This window comes from Cheilinus undulatus, linkage group 11, assembly GCF_018320785.1.
Source record: "Cheilinus undulatus linkage group 11, ASM1832078v1, whole genome shotgun sequence".
Taxonomy (NCBI): domain Eukaryota; kingdom Metazoa; phylum Chordata; class Actinopteri; order Labriformes; family Labridae; genus Cheilinus; species Cheilinus undulatus.
This window is the reverse complement of record NC_054875.1, coordinates 16,971,022-16,994,502: the sequence shown is the minus strand read 5'-3', so window position 1 is coordinate 16,994,502 and position 23,481 is coordinate 16,971,022. Positions and strand designations below refer to the sequence as shown.

General features: G+C 37.8%; 1 protein-coding gene across 2 annotated transcripts in view; it reads right to left on the bottom strand.

The window, feature by feature from the left end:
- The window catches only part of l3mbtl1 (L3MBTL histone methyl-lysine binding protein 1), a 37,288-nt gene that overhangs the window by 4,986 nt on the left and 8,821 nt on the right, over window positions 1-23,481 (bottom strand). For both annotated transcript variants that reach the window (XM_041799572.1, XM_041799573.1), the window contains exons 3-18: window positions 22,280-22,461; window positions 19,910-20,039; window positions 19,116-19,278; window positions 18,627-18,765; window positions 18,372-18,417; window positions 17,724-17,812; window positions 15,651-15,755; window positions 15,352-15,487; window positions 11,976-12,067; window positions 11,272-11,423; window positions 9,451-9,527; window positions 4,282-4,367; window positions 3,699-3,809; window positions 2,611-2,752; window positions 2,100-2,202; window positions 1,774-1,962 (exon numbers count right to left, since the gene is read on the bottom strand). In XM_041799572.1, coding sequence (XP_041655506.1) covers window positions 1,774-1,962; window positions 2,100-2,202; window positions 2,611-2,752; window positions 3,699-3,809; window positions 4,282-4,367; window positions 9,451-9,527; window positions 11,272-11,423; window positions 11,976-12,067; window positions 15,352-15,487; window positions 15,651-15,755; window positions 17,724-17,812; window positions 18,372-18,417; window positions 18,627-18,765; window positions 19,116-19,278; window positions 19,910-20,039; window positions 22,280-22,461 — 1,942 coding nt within the window. The remainder of the gene's footprint in view (window positions 1-1,773; window positions 1,963-2,099; window positions 2,203-2,610; window positions 2,753-3,698; window positions 3,810-4,281; window positions 4,368-9,450; window positions 9,528-11,271; window positions 11,424-11,975; window positions 12,068-15,351; window positions 15,488-15,650; window positions 15,756-17,723; window positions 17,813-18,371; window positions 18,418-18,626; window positions 18,766-19,115; window positions 19,279-19,909; window positions 20,040-22,279; window positions 22,462-23,481) is intronic.

Genomic DNA, 23,481 nt, shown 5'->3' with positions numbered 1-23,481 from the left:
CTTTAGTTCACAAACCTTTCACTGAAGTTATTTAATGGTAGATTAAGTATATTAATTATAATAACATTCAGGCATTCATAATTTAAAAAATAATTAAAGGTTACTTTCAGTGTTCAGGTAAAAACATTCTGGAACTAATTTTATAATGTGCAATTGTTCACACAATGAAGGATAACAGTTATTTTGGGCCTTGTGTGTTTCTGACAACAATTACACTGAGCTCAACACTGGGACCTGACACAAAAATCAAGTTTCAGAATTCTAAGGATTATTTTTCTCAAGTCACTAAAAGCTAATTTTCCTCTTTTGAAAAATAAAAGCCTACACTTTATAATTTTGACTGTTTCATTATTATGACCTACCATGCCACTCATTCATTTTCAAAGGTAAACAGCATGTAATATTTAGCCCAGTAGCATTTAGCAGAACAAACTTATCACAATGGAACATAATAGTTACAAGTTGACCAGTCTAAATTAGTGTTTAATCACCTGACTTTATAAAAATGTTTTATTATTATTTGTTTCCTTCTGTGGTACTGCAGAAACATGGAAGAGTCACCTTCATAAAAACATTTTTTTTCTGATCATTTGTAAGTCAAGTTTGTCTTATTGACACATTCCTGAATCATCACAGTTTTCTCTAAGCACCTTTTGTTTAAACCAGGTCTATACGCTACTTTTTTAACATTACATTGACTGCATGCATACTCTCATGGCTCATGCTTGTTAGTGGTGATGGCTCTTCCTCAATTAGCAGCAAACTGGTTAAAGGGCTTCAGCTGCTGCAGAGCTGATGTTTCACACCTAATTCTTGTAACAGCAACTGCAAAGAGTGTATTTGTATTGTATTCCTATATATAATATGTTATTGTATGACTATAACACCTTACAATTCATTGATTTGATTCTTTAATTTGGACGGTGGTTTGCACAGTTTATGTTGTGTTATGTCCTGGACATCTGGCTCTGCTAGCTTACCTGTCATCTTCACCTGGGGCACTTACATCGAGCTGTGAGCTAATAACAAAATAAATCGAGCTTCTATTTTTTTAGAAATACTCCTTTTTTGACAAGTTTACCCTGGTTATTATACATCTTTGTCTCTTCATTATCACTGTCTTGGGTCGGAGGAATTAACCATTGACAAGGACGGCCCTGTTCGCTTGACCAAACGCAGAGAGAGAATTTTGAGTGGGGAAACAGAGCTTGAACAATCAGTGCTTCATACCTGTGTCTATCTTAGCAAGTGCAGCATGTTTAATGATACTTTATGGCAGCCCTGCCAACCGTGAAAGCAGCCTGGCCTACAGGGAGTTCTACCGGTTCTCTGGATTAGTCACTCCAGGCCAGGTGAGTTTGCTTGCCAATCAAGCGCAGGGATACCATGGTCCTTAAACCAGGTATTGATACTTTTGGCAGTGTGAGCAGGTGCCAAGTCCTGCTGGAAACTGAAATCAGCACCTCAATAAAGTCGGTCAGCAGAGAGATGCACCTGTATAGTGCACTCATCAGCACAATGACAAAAATGCTGTATTGACCACCGTCAGTAGAGGAAGACGATTCATTTATATGGAAGCAAAAGCACATAAACTGATGGGGGCAAACAGATGAACATATCTCCATCTGCCCAGCTGTGTGCACTGCGTACAGATGCTGATTCTCATGCATATTGGACTTTTGGGGAATAATCAAATATGTGTATGAGTTTAATGCCACACATGACCCCTCGTCCCCCACCTCCCACCCCCCCAACCCAAACACACAACTCTACCTGCCACGGTAATGAGTCTTCTTGGTCCTTTGTCCAAAGAAGAGATTCCTCTTGCACTCAGAGTCAGACAGATCAGCTTTTAGCCTACCCTGGTTGCGCTCAGCCAAAGGACAGCCAGATATACAATGATGAGCAGTGAAACGGCCAGTGACATGGCCTGAACCATCACACCCAGGGGTTGGACACTTCCTGTTTAGAATAGAGTGCCCCAGCACATTTTATAGGCATGTAAGATGTTATTATTTACAAATTTAAATCAAGATTCAATGTTTTGCTCTGGTAAAGTCTCAGAGTGACCTAATGGTACAGTTTAATGCAATACTGACCTGTTGTGGAAGCTGTATTTGTTGGTTCTAGGGTGGCTGATTGGTTTACAGGTAACAGAGGAGGGGTAGGTAGACTGGCCTGTTGCAGGAGGTTCCCTTATTCCTATGTATATGCATAATAGGAGAGCTTATTCCTGTATCTGAAATTTGGTGTAAATGCCAAATGGCCTTTCTAAGAAGTCACAAAGTTTGCTTGTCATGGAGGGAAAAATCAGAGTGCCATTTATAACAACACCAAGTTTACAGAAGAAAATTATGACAAATAAAACTCCATATTATCATTACATAGTTTACAAATAGGGCAAAAAAGACTCAAAAAATGTTCAAATTGATCAGTCAGTCTGTAAGTGCACAGATACAAATTTTGCTGTCCTGTGCACAATCTGCATATCTGTATATCTATATCCTTATCTATATCCCTCTCTTTATCTCTTTATCTATAAAACTCTCTTTCACAAATTCTAACTTTATACATTCACTAAAGACAAAACATTCAAGTGTTAGTTGCTACCATGCAGCTGCTGCATTTTGGCTTCACGAGGGGGAACTTTTAGTGGGTGACCAGTTGCCTCACACCAGCCGGCTGGGTGAATGTCAGGGTGATCGGAGTCCATCCATTCATCATAAACATGACTCCAACCATCATAATGGACCTGATAAAAAGTACAGATGTGTTTTTATACATAACAAAACACAACCCATAGACTTAACTCATATCAAGTTAAGGGTCAAGGGCCATTGTAAAGTTAAACACTACATGCACAGTTGTTATTTAGGCCCTAAATAACAACTGTTGGAAGATGCAGGATGAACTTCAGGAATCTTAAAAAAATTACCTCACAGATAAAAGATCGGGGTCTGTGCATTAGTAAAACAACGCATAGAATCCATACTAAAAGTAAACACACACTAAAACAATTCAGATTTTTAAAACTGTGCACATGCATATATTTGCAAAATGTTGTCTTTATAAATCCCAATCCATCTGGAAACATGTGAACAAAAATCAGCCTCCTACTCTACCCTCTTCACATCAGCAGATGCACTGCTCCTTCTGAATGAAAATGCATAAAAATGAGCCAACAGATCAAAGATCTTTAGTGGTGATGATGACAACCAGAAGGAAGTTGAAGGAAACAAACCTTCAGACACTGAAATTAAGGTGTTGTGCACACACTAATTTCTTCACATGATGTCAGAGTATTCACATCAATCAGTGAGCTCTCCCTTACTATATGATACAGGGCTGTATCACTGTATTTTGTTTACTCAAATTTTATAACACAACATCCCAACTTTTTTCCAACTGGGGTTTGTGTGACTTCATATGACTTCAATTTGCCAGCTTACTGTGTATCACCAATGTTCCTAGGCCTCCACAATGCATAGATCACAGTTTGCTTACCATTGCACACACTTTACTGCCAGGTTTCCTGATTTATAGATCACAAACTTTGCATGGGAAAGGGTGTATGCTAGTTTCAGGCCCTACCTTATGTGAAGACATTCATAAATGAGCCCCCAGAAATGTATATACATTGAGATGTTGTGCATGTAATTACTCAGGAACCTTAGCTAGAGGTACACAAGAGCATAGACCTTAATGCGATGAGTGTCGATCTCTTCCACCGTAGCCACTCTTATCAAACCAGGACTTCTCTTGTCCACTGCCTCCAGTTTCATCTGAAGATGGAAGCTGTGGGCTGCTCGCTGGAGACATGGGGGGATAATTGGATGACATAGACATATACATGTGAAACACTCTGTCCATTAATACAACTTTGAATACAGCAAAAACTCTAGAATTTCACTGTGCACAATTTTTCATAGTTTTTTCCTTTATAGAATTAACCATAGAAAGCTTAAGAGATCTGTGCTTATGCAGCAGTATTTCTAATCAAATTTGGAAGTCACAGTGCTTCGACGTGCTGTAGATCTCAAAGATTCCCAACAGTTAATATTTATTTTGTAACTAGACACTTGTACTTCTAAGAAATCAATATAATTTTCATTGTTACAAACCTTGCATCTCAACAATAATCTAACATTTTTATTATCTCTGCAATCTTTCTGTAATTTGACATTACTTGATAATTCTAAAATAAAACCAGTGCCTAAAGGCTAAAAACTTCAATTCCTCCTCAGCTGAACTTAAAAAGAATATATTCATTCTTGCTCTCACCACTTTAAAGGCATCAGCTGCCACTGCCTTGGAGCCTGTCTCTTCCATGTAGCGAGACCAAGAAAACTGGCTCGGGTCTGGATAATCTAAGTAAGGAGTATGTAAGTAAGTAATAAATAGGAAAATAAATAGGAAATTAAACAAATAAGCTAATAAATAGATTAATGAACAAGTAAAAATAAATAAATAAATAAAAGCAGCAAGTGAAAATGCAAGTTGAAATGTATTGTGCGTTATTTTTTGGTTGACTCACAAATTGCACAATTTATCTTTTAATTGTGTAGTGTATGTTGTTTCTTGTGAGCATGTTGTGGAATTCATTTTACTTTCTGAAAGATATAAATTTTATTTATTACATGCATACAGTATATACTTTACAGTATGGAGTATTTTTATTATAGGTCAAAACAAACCATTTTAGCAGTAGTTAAAGGAGTAACTGGTCATTGTTCACAAAAAGCACAAACTGAGACTACAAATAGCTGGAAATTACTATGCTCATAAATTCTCTATCCTGACAGGACTAAGATTTGCCTGGGAAAGAATCAAAAACGTTTCCTGTAGTTGCAGATCAGACCTGCTCAACGGTCAGGAGGAATTTTGGACCATTCCTCTTTACAAAACTGTTTCAGTTCAGCAATATTCTTGGGATGTCTAGTGTGAATCGCTCTCTTGAGGTCATGCCACAGCATCTCCATCGGGTTGAGGTCAGGACTCTGACTGGGCCACTCCAGAAGGCGTATTTTCTTCTGTTGAAGCCATTCTGTTGTTGATTTACTTCTATGCTTGGGGTCATTGTCCTGTTGCATCACCCATCCTCTGTTGAGCTTCAGTTGGTGGACAGATGGTCTTAAGTTTTCGTGCAAAATGTCTTGATAAACTTGGGAATTCATTTTTCCATCAATGACAGCGATCCGTCCAGGCCCTGAGGCAGCCCCAAACCATGATGGCCCCTCCACCATATTTCACAGTTGGGATGAGGTTTTGATGTTGGTGTGCTGTGCCTTTTTTCTCCACACATAGCGTTGTGTGTTCCTTCCAAACGACTCAATTTTGGTTTCATCTGTCCACAGAATATTTTGCTAGTAGTGCTGTGGAACATCCAGGTGATCTTTTGCAAACTTCAAACGTGCAGCAATGGGTTTTTTTTGGACAGCAGTGGCTTCCTCTGTGGTGTCTCCCCATGAACTCCATTCTTGTTTAATGCTTGCAGAACGATCCATTTGAGCCCCTGCAGATAGCTGAAATGGCTTTCCCTAAAGATGTTTTTGATCGCAATTGTGTCAGCAAAGAGAATAAGAGAACTCCCTGCCTTTTTGGTGCATGAGGAGTGCCACCTCTTCTTGCCATGTGGTGCAAAAGTGGTGCTGCGCCTAAACCCAGCCAATCACTGTTGTTCCCTGTCAGGGCACGAACTGTGTATTTAAAACGAACAGGTGTCTAAAAGAAGACGGACCAGCTCTTTGTCTGCTACTGACCGGACTGTCTTGGGCAACCAGTCAGGACAAGACTGCCCCACTTGGTTGTGGATGCAGTCCAACAGGCATATGAGAAGGCAGGCAGGTCAACCCCAGAAAGGCTGCATGCCCACTCTACATGAGGCATGGCTACCTCATGGGCTCTATGGCAAGGTACCTCTCTATCAGAGATTTGAATGGCAGCTTGGTCAACTATGTCCACCTTTATCACGCTCTACTATATGAAAGTTGCAGCCAGCTCCCAATTCACTGAAAGGGTGCTTGGCTCAATGCAGCAGCACATGGCATGAACTTAACATGGCTCCAGAACCACAGCTCTCAAAGGAGTGTCCAGTGGTTTCAAGTGACATCCCTTCCTAGAAGGTAGCCTTGTAATGTTTAGGTTAGATGGCCTTCCACCCATTTATGGATTGCTTTAATGTATTTTTGTAGATAGGTGCTTTGTCTGAGCACATGGGTGATTATTTTGGTGGTGGTGGTGATGTCCTATTCTAATTCAACTGCCATTTCAAACTACCGCAGCAGCTGCGCCTGCTGGATTTTCTTGCCGTGTGTCTTTGGGTGCTTTCACGCTAGGCCCAGTTGTTTCAAACTTTGCTGCTGTGCGATTCCTCCCCCTCCCCTCTCCCCCTGCCGGCTTGCTTTCAGAGAAGCAACATTGATCCGTGCCCGGACCCACTTGCATATGTACTCAGTCTGCATAGGTGGGCAATAGCACGTTACATTTACTCCGTTACATGTGCTTGAGTAGTTATTTTTTTAATCCTACTTCTGAGAGTAGTTTTTGAGCAGAGTACTTTTTACTCCTACTCCATTACATTTTTGATGAAAAAATGATACTTCTACTCTGTTACAATGGGCATGCACTGGTCGCTACTTTTACTTGTCTATAATTTATTTTCATTAAGTATTTTTTTACACTCAGCTGAGCTCTCACAGCAGCGTGAGGTAAAATCCTCAGCACCACCGAGTAGACGGAGGAGTGACCCCTCCCCCTTAACTATCAACAGCTGGAGATAATGGCTGAAGATGTAACACCTGCGTCTCCTTCAGATGAGCATGTTCATCCCTGGTCCAACATCAAGACTCTTTGCCTTTTAAACGAAGAGGAACAACAGCCATGTAATGCGCTGCCAACTGTGTCTACCTAAAACGGTGGAAATCTCAAGCTTCAAAAATAGCACATCAAATCTGAGAAAGCACATTATGGTAAGTAAGCTAAACAAGCTAACAACTGCACTGCTGGTTAGCAAAACATATAAGTTCAATTCTCTGTTTTAACTCGCAGACAGCAAACACACAGTTGTGTCAGTGATAAATGACGTCACGTGTCCAACCACCTATGCAACTCTGCCACAAATGTGATTTTACACAGGATTATTTAACGTCATGTCTTAGGAAAAACTATTATCATGTGCATATCTCTTATATCAGAGATTATACTTAACATGGTTATAACCTGGTGCTAGTGGGGAAAATTTGTCTTTGGTTTAAATAAGTTTCAGTTTGGCTTGCCAAATTTGTTAAGTGATAATCAGGATAAAAATTCAAAACTGAAGCTAAAAAGTAAAAATTAAATAGAAAAGGGCAAAAAGTCAGAAATGAGGCCAGTTCATCAGATTAATTTCATAAATATTAGCCAAAAATTATTAACACACAATAAAATGAATATAATGTGATTAAAAGTAAGAACTGCAAGGCAAAAAATCATGTATGTGAGATTAAAATCATCATGAATAAATAAGATAACTATTATGAGAGAGTTTGTTTTTTCTCATTATATTGAATTTTTAATCCCATAATTGTGATCAGCAAACATAAATTGACTGCTGCTTTATGTATTAAGTCCAGGTTTTTATTTCTTTTACTTTTGGCAAGTTATGCTACTTTATTTATGACAATGTGCAGTATTACATTACTACCCCTGAATAATATGTCGTAATGCAATACGTTTTAATAAATTGCACAAAATGAAGTTACTCTTGAAGTTACTCACTACTAGAGTAGTCTTTAAATAAGGTACATATTTACTCTTACTCAAGTACTTATTTTTATAGGTACTTTTACTTCTACTTGAGTAATTATTATTATTAAGTAACAGTACTTTTACTTGAGTACTGTAACTGTGTACTCTACCCACTACTGTAAGTCTGATACAGCAGGTATCAAGCTACCAAGGCAACTACTTGGGTCATGACCTGAGAGAAGATTGTTTGGGCAACTGGGCAAAAAGTCCATCCTGCTGCCATGGATGATTTAAAATCCCTTTTTAAGATGCCAGCAACATCGCTCTTCGTATCTGCACATTTACATGCAGCTCAGAGGATTAAATGGGCTCAGGTTGCATGGATACAGCAGTTTTTGAGGTGATAAGAGACTTTTATTGCCTTTGCATCTCATCTCACTGACTCCATCTTGTGTTCATCCGTAAGGTGAGTCATAACGAATCCATTATTGACTGGATTCTGATGATTTATGCCTTTTAATTAGGAAAAAAATGAACAAACTGCCGTGCCGTGGAAAGAAGCTTAGTTTTTACAATGACATCATAAAGCTGATACGATGCTCTGGCCAGTACCCAGGCGCAGTTGCAATCACATCTCATCCAAACCATGCCAGAGCCCACTTGAATCACACCTTAGACCACCTCCCCAGGTGGGCCCAAAATCATAAACACTGGCCCTAATAGACAAGCATGGTCAGTGTGCAGTATAGGGTATGATGCTGGTAAATTTCACCAGCCAACATGGCTAGTGTAAGTCACCCAGTTCATACTTCGGATCTGGTGTCACATTTTAGTACAGATTTGGTTCATTAAATTAAAAGAAGAAAAAGTATCAGATCTGTAATTCCAAATATTCCTCACTTTTTATCAATGTTTTTTCTTTTAATAATGTTAGTGCAGAATAGTGCATTTTTACATGTTTGAAATATACATTTGAATCAATCAATCAATCAATACAATGTCCCATCTAGTGTCATCAGGAATTATCAGTGATAGTTGGTACAGCCTGTGATGTATTAAACACGAGAAAAAAAAGGGGAAAACAAAAAAATGTCCAAAATGAAAAGCAAAACAGAAACCAGCCTAATATCTCCTGATTTGAAAAATTGAAAATTAATACAACATAATATGCAAATTAAAATAAGTGCTTTAGAGCAATGTATCATATTTATGATTTATGAAGAGTGCCATAACACTTTCTTATAAAAATCTAGTGCAGTGGTCACTCGTAAACCGACTCGTGTTTGTCAGTGAAGGATCACAGACTCGCTCATGTAAACACAGGATGGGACGTTACAACAGAGACTGAGCAGAGCACTAAAAACACATTTGTCATCTGTGTTTCCTTCTCCTGCCAGTCCATGTATATTCTTTAAAAAGTTGTGTGTTTAGCAATGGTAAAATCTTCCAATTTTTTAATCCCTTTACAGCATTAACATATAAATAGAGCAGACAGACGGACAGACAGACAGACAGACATATGTGTATGGAAACAGTATTAGCAATTTTGGTGTCAATCGTGATCTTGTTGTCCTGTATATGTGTCTGTGTACTGACAGCATTGAAAAATGAAAATCCAAGTCAGATTCCTTGAATCTGAAAACAATCTTGGCCTATTTTTAGCACAATTGAAGGACAAATATAGAGATTATTAAAATACTGACGACTCGAGAATACATCAGTTACCTTGAGGTGGTGTTAGTGACAGGCCCCTTTCTTGGCACCAACCGATGGGATGAATGTATGGGCTACTTGAATCACACCTGAAGATTAAGACAAAACAAAAAATAAGTTTGTCAGTCTCATTTGTACAGAATGCTTCTTCACATATATTGCTGATATTTATATATAGGGCTTTTTACAGACAAATATTTTTGAAATTATAAATACAAATAAGTCATTCAACTGTATATGTCTCTAATGAGCTACCTAATCTTGTTGAGCTCTTATCCTGAATGTCACATTTGCAAGTGAAAACTTCAGCATCATAACTTTTAGTTGGTTAGGGACATTTTTAAAATATAACCTTTATATAACTTACTTACACCAAGTCAACAAAATGCACACTGCTGTGATGTTAACACAACTGTACTTTCTGTATGTTTCAATCGGCTGTTTTGTAACTTCTTTTAATCTTTATTTGATAAAACAGACATCACATTTCAGTCTATCTAGGACTTTCCTCAGTACAAAGTGAGACTGCATGGTGAGCCCCCAAAAGATGTTTTACTGCAGGTACAGCCAATCACTGATAAGTCGTCTCTTCACACAATGATAGAACTATCAGCATTTGATGAGACTACTGCACAGGGCACGTGTTTTAAAACCCTTTGTAGGTTGTTTAAAGCAGTGGTTCCCAACTGGTGGGTCAGTACCCAAAAGTGGATTGCTAAGCCCATTTCAGTGGGTCACGGATGTGTGCCTGGGAAAAATTTGTCCATGAGACTCTACAAACCATGCGTGTTGGTCCTGTTTCATTATTTTATCACACCTTTTGTACTGTATTAGGCCTATCTGATTGACCAAAAAGATCTCCAGAAGTTGTGTGGTAACTCTCCTTGAGGAATTGATGATGGGTCTTGTGACTCAACCAGTTGAGAGCCACTGGTTTAAAGTGTCTTCTACCTTTTTGGATCAACAAATCAAAGCTTACAAAAGAAGGTGTCATACCAAGCAACAGGGTCAACTCTGCCCCCTCACTAAGATAAAAGTCTCTGTCCTTTCCTTGGGGTGTTCCTGTTTCACTTTTAAGCTAGGACTCCTTGCTAGGACTTTTTAAGCTAAGATAGGAGCTCTCTGAGAGGATTCTCAGAATTTTTATGAATATGGGCCAAGTTCTACAGGTGACATTTATCAGCGCATAATCAAAAGCAACAATAGATGATCATTTCAATTCATACCATGGCACCGTCTTTTTCGAACTTAATGTATGTTCTTTACTTGAGGTTAATTAAAAGCATTCAGAATATGTGCAGCTCAGTACATGTTATGGAGTTTGAGAACGATAGAGCCAACCGAAACACTTGCTGATTAGACCTCTGGTTGAAAATACTTGAAGATATTTACAGTAATTAGTATAGGGATTAAATTAAACCAAATATCCTTTTATCATCTTATACATCAGGCTTTGGTTTTTCCTAGGAGCTTTCATAGATTTACTCTACATCTTAAAGCCAGTGAATTTGAGGGGAAAAAACCCATAATGTCATTGTCAAAGGAGGTTCATATCATTGAAGAAGATCTTGTAGGATGAAATCTCAATGAATATTAAAGAAGTCTGGCACAAAAACCATCAAAAAATAAAAGCCTAAGACAAAAATAAAAGTCACATCACCAAATTGCATTTACCATAATGACAGAGGCTGAATAGATCAATAACTCCATTTTCATGATTCTTAGGTAATGCACTTTGGTCCATCAAATACCACACAATTCTGTACCCATATTTTGCAGATGCTTTTTTCATTTTTTCACAAATCTCAATCATCCCACTGTTTTAAGGCTCACCAGTAGTCGTATGTATCATCCCAGTTGTCAAAATGAACCAGAAAATGGTTGTCGACCACATCAGTCACAGTTGCTACACAGATGAGGGATGGGTTCATACGGTCTACAGCTTCCAGCTTCAGTCCTATCTCAAAACCGCATTTTACATCGATCTATATAGAAAGCAGAATATTAAAAATTAGAGGACAAGTTCAGGTAAGAAAGAACCAAACAGAGCTGTGAACAAACTTATAAAATGATAGAGAGGTTACATAACACTGCAAATGCTGTTGAGACATAAAGTGCCATTGTTCCCACATTTGGTTCTTAATTCACTAGTGATCAATAAGGATCAGATTCAACAGAATGTTATAATGCAGCACTAGAAGCACTGAACATTTGGTTGGAGCAGTAAATAAGAAAAAAAACAAACCCAAAAATTAAAAACTTCTAATTTGAAAAAACAACAACGAAATGGGATATTATATTATTAAAACCAACTCAGGTTGCAGCTCTAATACTGAGAAAATGTCATCATGATATCTTGGCACTAATCTTGACCTAAAATGATCTGAAACATTTTTTTTTTTTTTTTTTTTTTTTTTTTTTTTTTGCTGAGAAATCCATGTTGTATGAATAATTTGAAAAATTGAAATAATAAATAGCATTTCTCGACAAGAAGCAACATGCTTAAGGATAATTCTCTACTTTTTATAGGCAGTTACCCTCCCAGGACTGGAAAAAAGTTCTTTGGGAGCCGCTTGTGCTTTAGTCATTTTCAGGTAGTTTGTCCAAGTGAACTCCTCCTCTTTACAACCTACAGAAAAGACAGAAATACACATTAAGAATAAACTTCCTTTTATTCCTTTTAATTTAAAAAATATTTGTAAAACTTTTAGAAGATACATACTTCTATCTCCAAGAAATAAACGTGACATGAAGCTAAAACACAGTAGTGTATTGGAGCAGCTTAGAGTAAAGAGAAAATGCTTGCTTGTTATTTTTCTTTTTTTAAGTTAAACAAAAATTTTGGCTCTTCTGGTTGACTTACAGGTTTTGACTGCTAAGACACATTTCTCATCCTCCATTAAATACAAATCCCAATCTTTTTTTAGCTTTTTCCATAAACCTATGATTTTGTGGTCAAAATCAAACAATCAGGTCTGAACAGTCTCAGCTGCCCTTAGAATCAAACTCTGTAAACACAGCAGTTTAAAGTAAAACACTACAGAGCAGTCATTAAACACTTCACAGCACAACAAAAACACTGCAGTCAAAGGGAGCTCCAGGACAAAAAAATACAATTTTGGGAAAATAGTCAGAGAGAAAATAAGTAAAGTTCATTACAATAAATTATGCAATTGCATAAAACACAATTTTCCAAAATGAATATTCAAAGCACAAAACGTCTAGCACACTTGGACAGGTGAGTACATGAGTAGTCAACAACCAGAACACCAAACACTCCAGCACACTTCTTTGGTTCAATTCCAAGATTTGCTGCATTGCTTCAAAACTTTGTGTTATTCAGACCTTCACCAGACTGATTCATCATAACAAACAACAGGATGAAGGTCTGAGGACAAAATTTTGTGATGCTGTTGGAATTGCCAAAGCAGACAACAGTGTGTGAAAGCCCCCTCCCCAAAAAGATATACAGTGCTTAACAAATTTATTAGACCACCCTAACCCTAACCAAAGTAAGGTTTATGCCACAGCTGCCCTAAATTAGCAGCATTGGTAATTACCAAAATCATTTTTTATGTTTCTGCAATAGTTAATACACCAGTATGTAGAAGCTCTTTAACCCAAATGATATTTTTAATGCTAAAAAATAATTATTATTGTTATCTGTGAATTTTCAAATTCACTGATTTACAAAAAAACCTGAGAAAATAGTAAAGCACATTAGTATTTCTTGACTGATATGTCAGTTTATAGTTATTTACTTGCATTCCTGAACAGAAAAATGAGTTTTAGTGGTTGAATGTTATGCTTCATTCATTTCTGACTTCTCAGAGAAGCCCAGTGAGCCGGCTCAAATTTGGGTGAATTCAGTTTGAAATCCCTCATTCCTGTTCAAAATGGTAAAACGTGGAGAGCTCACTGAAAATGAAAGAGTCCGCATTAAAGCACTTCATGATGCTGGATGGTCTCTGAGACAAATATGACAGGTGGTCTAATAAATTTGTTGAGCACTGTATATTAGTAATGGAGGGGCTAGAGCCTATCCCAACTGTCATTGGGCAAGAGGCAGGGTACACCCTGGACTGATTGCCAGACAGCAGGTCTGACATATAGAGACATACAACAAGGGGTGCTCACACAAACTCATGCATGCATGGGCGAACATGCAAACTCAGAATTTTTCATCCCTTATTTTCATTCTGAGAAAGAACTTGGTCTATCACTGTTACTTGAATTTCATCTGAAATCTCTTGGGATACATAATATTGGACTTTTGCTGATATCCAATAAGCACATATTTACGAATTACAGTTTTTTTCGACTGCATAAACACTAAAATCAAAAGTATTACACAATTATCAAAGCCTTACACTTAAGGAGCGAAACATCAGCTCAGATTTGCACCACTATAAGCACAATATCAGCCTCACACTTTTTGCAAAACAATACACATAGTGATTTTCAAAACATTAAACACACCTGAATACATTAGACACAGAAATATATCACGATGTCACTTCCTTGCAATTCCAAAGCACTGACTGTCCAATTACCACTCCTATGAACCAATTAGGGGGTATTATACTTTTCCTATTTTTAAAATATAAATATAAAGTCACAATGTTGGGTGTCCATACTTCAAGTATGCAACTTTTCAAACCGCAAGATAAACATATGTGGCATTTATCTTGGAATTAGAGTGTAAACTGATGAAAACGGCTCATTGGGAGTCTACCACCTCTCACACACTCCTGCTTAAATTGTGTTTAACGTCTGACTTCCAACGGTTACTATTACCGATCCCCTGTGCATGTCAATGCAAAACGTGTTTTAGAGAGTGAGCTTGTGTTTAGAGTTTTGCGAAAAAGAGCAAATGAGTTCTGCAAATATTGTCTAACAAGGTAGAATGTGTGAAGTTTGGCAACAGGGGGATTGATTAGAGAAATGGCTTTAGGCAACTGACCATTTGGATCAGAGAATTAGAAATAGTGTCTAGTAACTGTAAAAATGTGTACTGTCAAATTTAATTACCTTAAGGTAGAGTCATATTAGATGTTGAAGACATCCACATTTCAGGAAATTTGTCAGTTAAGGTGATATTCTTCTTCTTTTCCTTCTTCTTCTTCTTATTAATATAGTTATTAATAATAATAAGAAGAAGAAAAATCTATTTTTATCATTATTATTATTATTATTATTATTATTATTATTATTATTATTATTATTATAAGTGTTTATGTTTGAGTAATATTTGTGTTGTCCTGTATTTTTGTTGCAAACTGAACTATTAAAAAAATGGGGAAAAAATTGGTAGGTTGGCTGTCCCCGGCTACAGGAGGCTGGCTAGCTAGAGCTGAGAATAAAGGTTTGGATTAAGTGGTGTGGAGATGCATTTCCAAAAGAGTAACCCTGTATTTATTATCATTATTACTCCACAAGAGTAATTTACTATCCTATTTTCAGTGGTATATTACTACTGTGGTCCACTTCTGACAGAAAAAAATGCAGCTTTAGAATAGCTACATCTGAGGTAAACCACTTCACTGGCAGCCATTGTATGCTGACATGCAGTAGAATGAAATCCCACCCATAGCTACCACCTTAAGCTCCTAAAATGACGCTGATTAGCCTGGTCTGTTTTCGGACCAGGAACAATAGTTTCAGATTGAAGCTTTGCAAGATGGATTTGCCTGATGACAGACATGGAATGCTTTGCAAGATTACAATAGGGCACATGTATCTTTTGCTTTTTACAAGTGAAAATCATAAATGAAAGAATGGCTGAATGAATGAATGCTAGTATTTATGGTATAGCTAATATAAGAAATGTATTAATTTGTCATTTGAATCCAGGTGAGAAAGTCAATGAAAACATTTTCAAAAATTAACAAACGGTGCTGTCACTTCTATTACCTTTAGGAGTGTGCAGTTTATGTCCCGTGCTCTCACACCAGCCGGCAGGGTGGATGTTAGGGGAATTGGCATTCACCCAGAAGTCATGACAGTCAGAGTAGCCATCAAAATGGAGTCGCAACCGGTAACCACAGACCTATATGATGACATGATGAATTAGAGAAAAGAAAAAAAACAGGCTGCAAGACTCTACTCATACTGCATGTAAACTGGTTAGGGAGTAAATGATGATTTCTTAACTCTGAAAGCACATCCCATCAATGATATCTATTGAACTCATTAATGGTTATCTTGCTAACCTCTGCCACAGTAAGGACAAAGTACATGGATGGGTGCTGTGGGTCAATTCCTTCCAGCTTCATCCCCTGTTTAAAGCCATTCTTCAATGTTGGCACTCTCTGGGACTAAACACATAGATAAAAGATTGTTAGATAAAAAAAAAAGCAGGTATCAATGTATGATCCACATGCATCATAATAAAATTAAGGTAGGGAGAGCTGAATCGGCCCTAGAACAAAAACAACACAAGAGGACAGCAAATAGATAGTTGGAGACTGTATACAGGTGCATCTCAATAAATTAGAATATCAGCAAAAAGTTGATTTATTTCAGTAATTCAATTTGAAAAGTGGAACTCATGTATTAAAGACTCATTACACACAGACTGATACATTTCAAATTTTTATTTCTTTTAATTTTGATGATTTTGGCTTACAGCCAATGAAAACCCAAAATTCAGTGTCTCAGAAAATTAGAATATAAAACTAATTTTAAAAAAAGAATTTTTAACACAGAAATGTTGGACTACTAAAAAGTATAAACATGTTCAGCACTCAATACTTAGTCGGGGCTCCTTTTGCTTGAAATACTGCAGCAATGCAGCGTGGCATGGAGGCAACCAGTCTGTGGCACTGCTGGGGTATTATGGAGGCCCAGGTTGCTCTGATAGTGTCCTTTAGCTCTTCTGTGTTGTTGGGTCTGGTGTCTCGCATCTTCCTCTTCACAAGGCCAGTTTGTTTGCCAATCAAGCACAGGGATACCATGGTCCTTGAACCAGGTATTGGTACTTTTAGCAGTGTGGGTGGGCAAAGTCCAACTGTAAAAGGAAATCAGTATTTCCATAAAGCTGGTCAGTAGAGGGAAGCATGAAGTGCTCTAAAACTCCCTGGTAGACAGCTGTGCTGACCTTGGACCTGATAATACACAGTGGACCAACACCAGCAGATGGCATGGCTCCCCAAACTATCACTAATTGTGGAAACTTTACACTGGACCTCAAGCAACATGGATTCTGTGCCTCTCCCTTCTTCTTCCAGACTCTGGGAACTTGAATTACAAAGGAATTGCAGAACTGACTTTCATCTGAAAACAGGACTTTGGATCACTGAGCAACAGTCCAGACCCTTCTTGTCCTTAGCCCAGGTAAGATGCCTCGGAGGTTGTCTCTGGTTCAAGAGTGTCTTGACACAAGGAATGTGACAGTTGTGTTTTTATTTCATTTTTTTTGGTAACCTTTACTGAACCAGGTTAGTCCCATTGAGATCAAAGACCTCTTTTTCAAGGGAGACCTGGCCGTAGCCCATGTCCTGGCTACGTCTGTGAGAAGTGTCTTCTGAAATGACTCCAGCTGATGTCAACTCCTTGTGGAGTTCACCCAAATCCTTGAATCGGATACAGCGCTCTGTGAACAGCCAGCTTCTTGAGCAATGGCCTTTCATGTCTTACCCTCCTTGTGCAGGGTGTCAATCATCGTCTTCTGGACATCCGTCCAGTCAGCAGTCTTCTCCATGATTGTGTAACCTACTGACCCAGACTGCGAGACCATTTAAAGGCTCAGAAAACCTTTGCCGGTGTTTTGAGTCTCCAATATCTAATTTTTTAACAATATTCTAATTTTCTGAGATACTAAATTATGTGTTTTCATTAGCTGTAACTAGTACTCAACAAAATCAAAAGAATAAACACTTGAAACATCAGTCTGTGTGTAATGACTCTATATAATATTTGAATTTCCCTATTTGAATTGGATTACTGAAATAAGCCCTGTAGTTTTCCTGTTTCTCTTACTATCTGAATTTTTCCTCCTTTGACTAGAGGAAAATTCTCTCTTCAAATTCATGCTTTTATTGTGTAAATACAACTTTTAGATTACATTTTTTTCTAAGAAATCACAATGAGAACTCCCTCAAAATTACACCCTGTAACAAAAATATCTATTTCTGCTCTTTACTGCAAAAATCACATTCTCCAAGTTAACCTCTTATTTCCTTCCATTAATGCTGTAGTTTCTTTAATTCAGTACCATAGATTTGTGTCTGTGCTTCTTAAAAAATACTATAGTAGAAAAAAAACAATAATGAACTCAAACATACCTCTTGGAAAAGCATACTGGGTGCAGCAACAGCTTTTTTTTCCTTCAGATACTGAGCCCATGTCCACTGCTCTGTCTTACTGTCTTCAGCTACATCAAAAGTAGTTAGTTGGTTATTTTTTGTTTTATGTGTCACAGCAACATTTTACTATGTAAGGTCAAGAAAAGTACTTAACTGAACAGCAAACATTTTAACAAGACAGGGAGAAAATTGATACTGATAAAAACAGGAATTCTCTAATTCCAAAGTAAAATAATATGTTAAGTTTACTTTTCATTCAAAAGCAAACTATTATACTGATAGAATATAAACACATTCACTCAATTTCCTGCCCTGAATAAAGGGATACTAATTGAAAAAAAAGATAAGTGTTGCAGTGAATGTCCAAGGAATGGATGAAGCAAGGGGACCACTCAGGACAATTACACAGTACAGCAACCCCATGTTATAAAACAATATTAAAAGTAACAGAACCAACTTAAATAACTCTGAAGCTAACTCTTGGTCCCGTTAATAAGACCTGATTTGCATTGATATCTTTGGCAATTCAAAGAGATTTAGGAAAAAAAATGTACAGCACTGAAAAAAAGCCAAATAAAAATAATAGTAAAGTTTTAGGTAAAAATGAGACTTGTGAAATAATCCAACCTCGGATTTGTCTGATGTCTGCTTTGGAGTAATCCATTTTCTCATCCTAAAAACAAAAGAAATACAAATGACATGACTTCATTAGAGAGACAAAAAGGTCAATGAATTAGACCTAACAATGGTATGTAGAAAACATTTAGTGTGGTTTTTCCAGACCTATATGACACTGTTTTGTATTTAAAAAAAGCTGTCTGATCAGTTTCACAAAGCTCTGTCTATCTAAAATTATTTAAATGAATAACAATGATGTCCTACCCTGCAGTCTACATCAGAGTCTTCCTCAGAGGGGCTCAGATATTCCTTCCTTTTTCTCTTCCTCATGGGCTTCAGGTGATCAGTGTTAAGGGAAGTGGCTCTCCCACCTGCTGGCACCTTCTCAACCCCAACACTTCTCCTGAGGTGTGGAGAGGGCAGACACATCTCTTCTATAAGCATGGAATCAATTTTGCCGATCAAGGTACAGATTACGTTGTGTTTCATGGTTTCTGTCTGATTGCATGCCCTGGCTTGTTGCATTTTATCGACTATATATTGTATGCTGTGCCATAAAAACTACTACCAGCACCTCAAAAGACAAATGGACACATTTAGTTGCCAGGATGAAAAATGATGATCACTTTGACATATGTGACTGAATAAGAAAAGAAAAAGAGGGCAAAGTGTGCTTTGATTATACTACTTCGAACAACTCTGTGTGAGGACACAAGCATAAGATTAGAAGAAAGGCAGTTTTGACCAACTTACTTGTCAGTCATCGGTTCTCTGCGGAGCTCCTCAGTATAGATCCTCTGAGCTCTGGGGTCATGGTTGTGTTGTCCTGGTCCAACCTGGACCTCAGATTTGCCTGTCATCAACATATCTGGCTCCACAGTCACACCTCTCATAGAAGAAACAGGAGCAGATCCATCTGACATAAGAAACAATCAAAAAAATAAAAAAAATAAAAAAATAAAATACAAATCAAGCAAAGCTAAGCTTGCCTTTAAATAATTTTCACATCTTTTGGAATTCTTTTCTCTACTGATACCTCTCTGAATGCATTTCTAAAATGTGTTTTATTTTGAACATGTTTCAACATCTAATTCAATACAACAGTTTCTTTTCTACTTTAAACATATCTGGTAAAATGTTCATAGCTTTACTCTGTGCAAACAAAAAAAAACTTTTGCTGTCGTTCATGTAATTATTTCTCACATCTGCTTAAAACACACAAGTAACCTCAAAAAAGGGGGATATTGATAAGTATTTTTTTTAAAAACAAAACGAGTCATTTACAGCATTTAACAAACCTTTATTTACATGAACATGCAACAAAAAGAGTAAAGTATGATTTTGATCCATATTTTAGAAAATCTTAATGGATCATATGCTCGCTATAATACAGGAGAAGCAAATATAGTAGTATATCTGAAAATAAAACATGGTAACAGATTTTTGTCTCAAGCCTGTTTTGCCAATGTACATGCAAATTGAAATGCTTTTAGTAACTGTAATTGTAAATGTTTGAATTAAGCAACTATATGTAAGCATGACTCTACCTGACTTGCATGCTGGAGGACTTTCTGTGTCAGTGGATCTCACAGGAGTCCTGACTGCTGGCTCAGTGATGGTACTGGTGGTCCCTGGGGTGATCAGTGTGCTCAATGTTCCTACATCACTCACACAAAACTACACATACACATACACACCAATACTTCAATGTATACTAATGGCAATAATTTTCTGTGATGCTAAAATATTCAATTTTGTCCATAGAGCCCTTGTTCCTAGCCTGTTACTAATAAACAAGACTAGGTTAAAACCTAGTATATGGCTGACTGCAGTTATCTGGAATGCCTAAAATGCCAGACTAAATTGTTTGTTCTGGCAGAGTGATTGATTAGTTTTTGGAGTGTGTAATTGTGCTGTCCCTAACGTATGTGGCCTGAGAAGGACCCTTAAAGTTTAGAACATAAAGCTCTGTCAGCAGGAAACAGCTAACCTGACACACCATAAGGTGACTGGAGGAACATTCTGTCCATCCCATTCATTTCAGGCTATCAGAGCAACAAATGACGTAGTGCGCTACACTTATGCAGGCCAGCGCTGCCTTGAATCGTGAATGGCAGAGCTTCATGTGAAATTGATGACAAGGCCGCTCTGGAGATGTGCAAAAACAACTTCTGTGCCAGGACAAGCTTCCGTTGTGGCTCTTTGTGCTTGTTTTAAAAAGAAATGAAGCCCAGTTCTGCCGCTGTTCTACAGCTACATCTGAGCTAACGGCTACCATGGCAAGAGCTTCTGGTTACACCAGAAAACCGAAAGATTGCATACCCTTGCCAAAATAGAGCAGGAGAAGAGCAAAAACATCTTTTCTGACACAGAAACCCTTCAGTGTTGCTATCTGCCCTTGTTTTAATAAAGACATGTTGACCAGTTCTGACAAACTGCTGCTGTGGCTAAGTCCAAGGTAATCACTCCACTAGCAGGCATTGTATACGATCACTCACAACAAGTAACCCTTTCCCCGTAACAATAACAAACTCATGCTGAAGTAGGACGGCAGAAAAGCAAAAACACCTTTTCTGTCACTGAAAGCTTTCAGTGTTGCCTTCACGTTTGTTTTAAAAATAAATCCTGTCAAGTTCTGATCGAAGTGCCGCTGTGGCTAAGTCTGAGCTAATCACTCCACTAGCAGGCATTTTATACAAGCATTCACACAACAAGTAACCCTTTCCCCCATCACCTACTCATGCTAATGCAGATTGGCAGAAGAGCGAAAACATCTTTGTCAATATGAAAAGCTTATAGGGTTGTTTTTATTTTTTATTTTAGACAGAAACGGCTGCAATGCTAAAGCTATATCTGAGGTATTTACTGCAATGGAGGTAGCCATTACAGATGGCTTTCAGAACAACTAAACACCACCCACAGCACAACTGTGTATGTATGGCTCTGGAAGTAGCGTCAGTCAGTTATTCAGGCACATACAGAGCCATGTGTAGGTCTGACCTCAGCAAAAAATGTTATGTTTTACTGGCCATATTCCCACTGCAGCCATGATCTTGTGACATCATGCTCATTGTGTGAAACTCAAAAGATGTTGTATGCCATATTATTATAATCTATTCTCTGTCATGCAAAGGTTGAGATTCTCACAACTGTTTTTATTTGATCACTTCCTGAATTAAAAGCAACCACAAAGAAGAGAGATACTAAGAATCCAGAGAGAGATCTAACCTCATTTTTACAATAAGGTAATGTAACAGTGAAACACAATAACAGCATTTAAGCATCCCACCCTAAGTGTGACGTCACAGGAATATGGCTGTGGCTGGAATGAGGACTATCAGGAAAGTAAAATATAATCTTGTTTTCAAACACCATTTTGAAAATTGAAAAAATATCCATCACAATTTGTTATGTAATAAACTGCTCTACCAAACAAATCAGTGCCAATATAGTTCATACCTTACTACACTGCATGTAAGTCACTCAAATGACACGCTCAGTCAACACCAATCGATGATGCTTTAGTGCAAGGAGCTTCCCCATTAATAAAGATTCTATTCTGAATCACACACAAGTTCATCAGAAATGGAGATTATTAGGTTCAGCATCATTCCCAAGGACACTTTGACCTGCTTGTGGAGCACGGGATTGTGTACTTAGCTTCCATATGCATGGCCTATTCAGCCTTATGAGCAGCAGCTACAATTAATTTGGTAAGTTTGTCAGTGAGCATATCTTGTAATAATTAACAGCTGTCCATCTTCTTGCATGTAAAGAATTATAACTATTTGGTGCTATGTTTATTTAAATCTGCTCTGAATAAGATGCTTTGAGGGAACCTAAACAAAGAACAAGTGGAAGAACAAAAAATTGCTTAAATTTGACAGTAAATGATGAAACCAAAAACATCACTTTACCTTGAGGTTGCTGTTGGGCAGAATAGCCATTCCCTCCTTCCACTCTAGGACATGGACAATGCTACAAGCCCCGCCTACCTGTGCTGTCAGGGTGGGGGTGGATGTCTCATTAGCCCTGCTTCCTTTACCAAGTTCTCCTACCCCAACAGGCGATGTCACTTCTATCTTCTGATGGCTGGGAGCTGAGGAGAGAGTCAAAGTCATTTTCTTGAACTTATACTCTCTGACCCTACCTAAGAGAGCATTATTTGCTTACCACATCACACTTCAACAAAACTGTCTAATTTGCACTTTGTTAACATGCTAACCTATAATTTCAAAATAAAATCACCTACTAAGTCACCAACAGGGTGTTTTGAGTACCTTGAACTTTTATACAGATGTATAAAAGTTCAAGGTGTGATTCGGGGTGATTGGATATATATATATATATATATATATATATATATATATATATGCACCACACCACTTCACCAGCAATGCTCAAAAATTGCAGTGTGATCCTGATATTTTCAGCAAGATAAATGAAAAAGCTGCTGTTAGTTTGCACCTCCGACAAAATAGCGTGAGACCCCCACGTTGTGCAGGATGTCAGTGTAGGCAATACAATAGTGGTTCCATACAGCTGTGCTTATACATGCAGATGCATCGGGTACACTGCATATTCTATTCCAATTCAAAAGTTGAAGAAAAAATACTTTACAGTAAGTGAATAAAGGAATATTAGGCTGTTAACAAAGTGTCTTCACTTCTCTTCACAAAATCATTTACTGTATAAACTAAAAATGGTTGAAGATTTAGCTTTTTTGTAATATTTAGTTGTAAAATAGCTGTTTCTGAGAAGTTTCTATTGGATTAAGGTCCAGGGATCGGGCTGGTTGCTCCATAACGTTCATTTTGTTGGTCAGGAACTAAGATACTGCCCACTTACTGGTGTTTGGAGTCATTGTCTTGTTGAAACACCCATTTCAAGGGCATTTCCTCTTCAGCATAAGGCATGACCTCTTCGGGTATTTTGATGTATTCAATCAATCCATGATCCCTGGTATGCGATAAATAGGCCTAACACCACAATATGAGAAATAACGCCATATCATGATGCTTGCGCCATCATGCTTCACTGTCTTAACAGTGTACTGTGGCTTGAATTCAGTGTTGTGGGGTCACCTGACAAACTATCTGCAGCCCCCAGACCTCAAAAG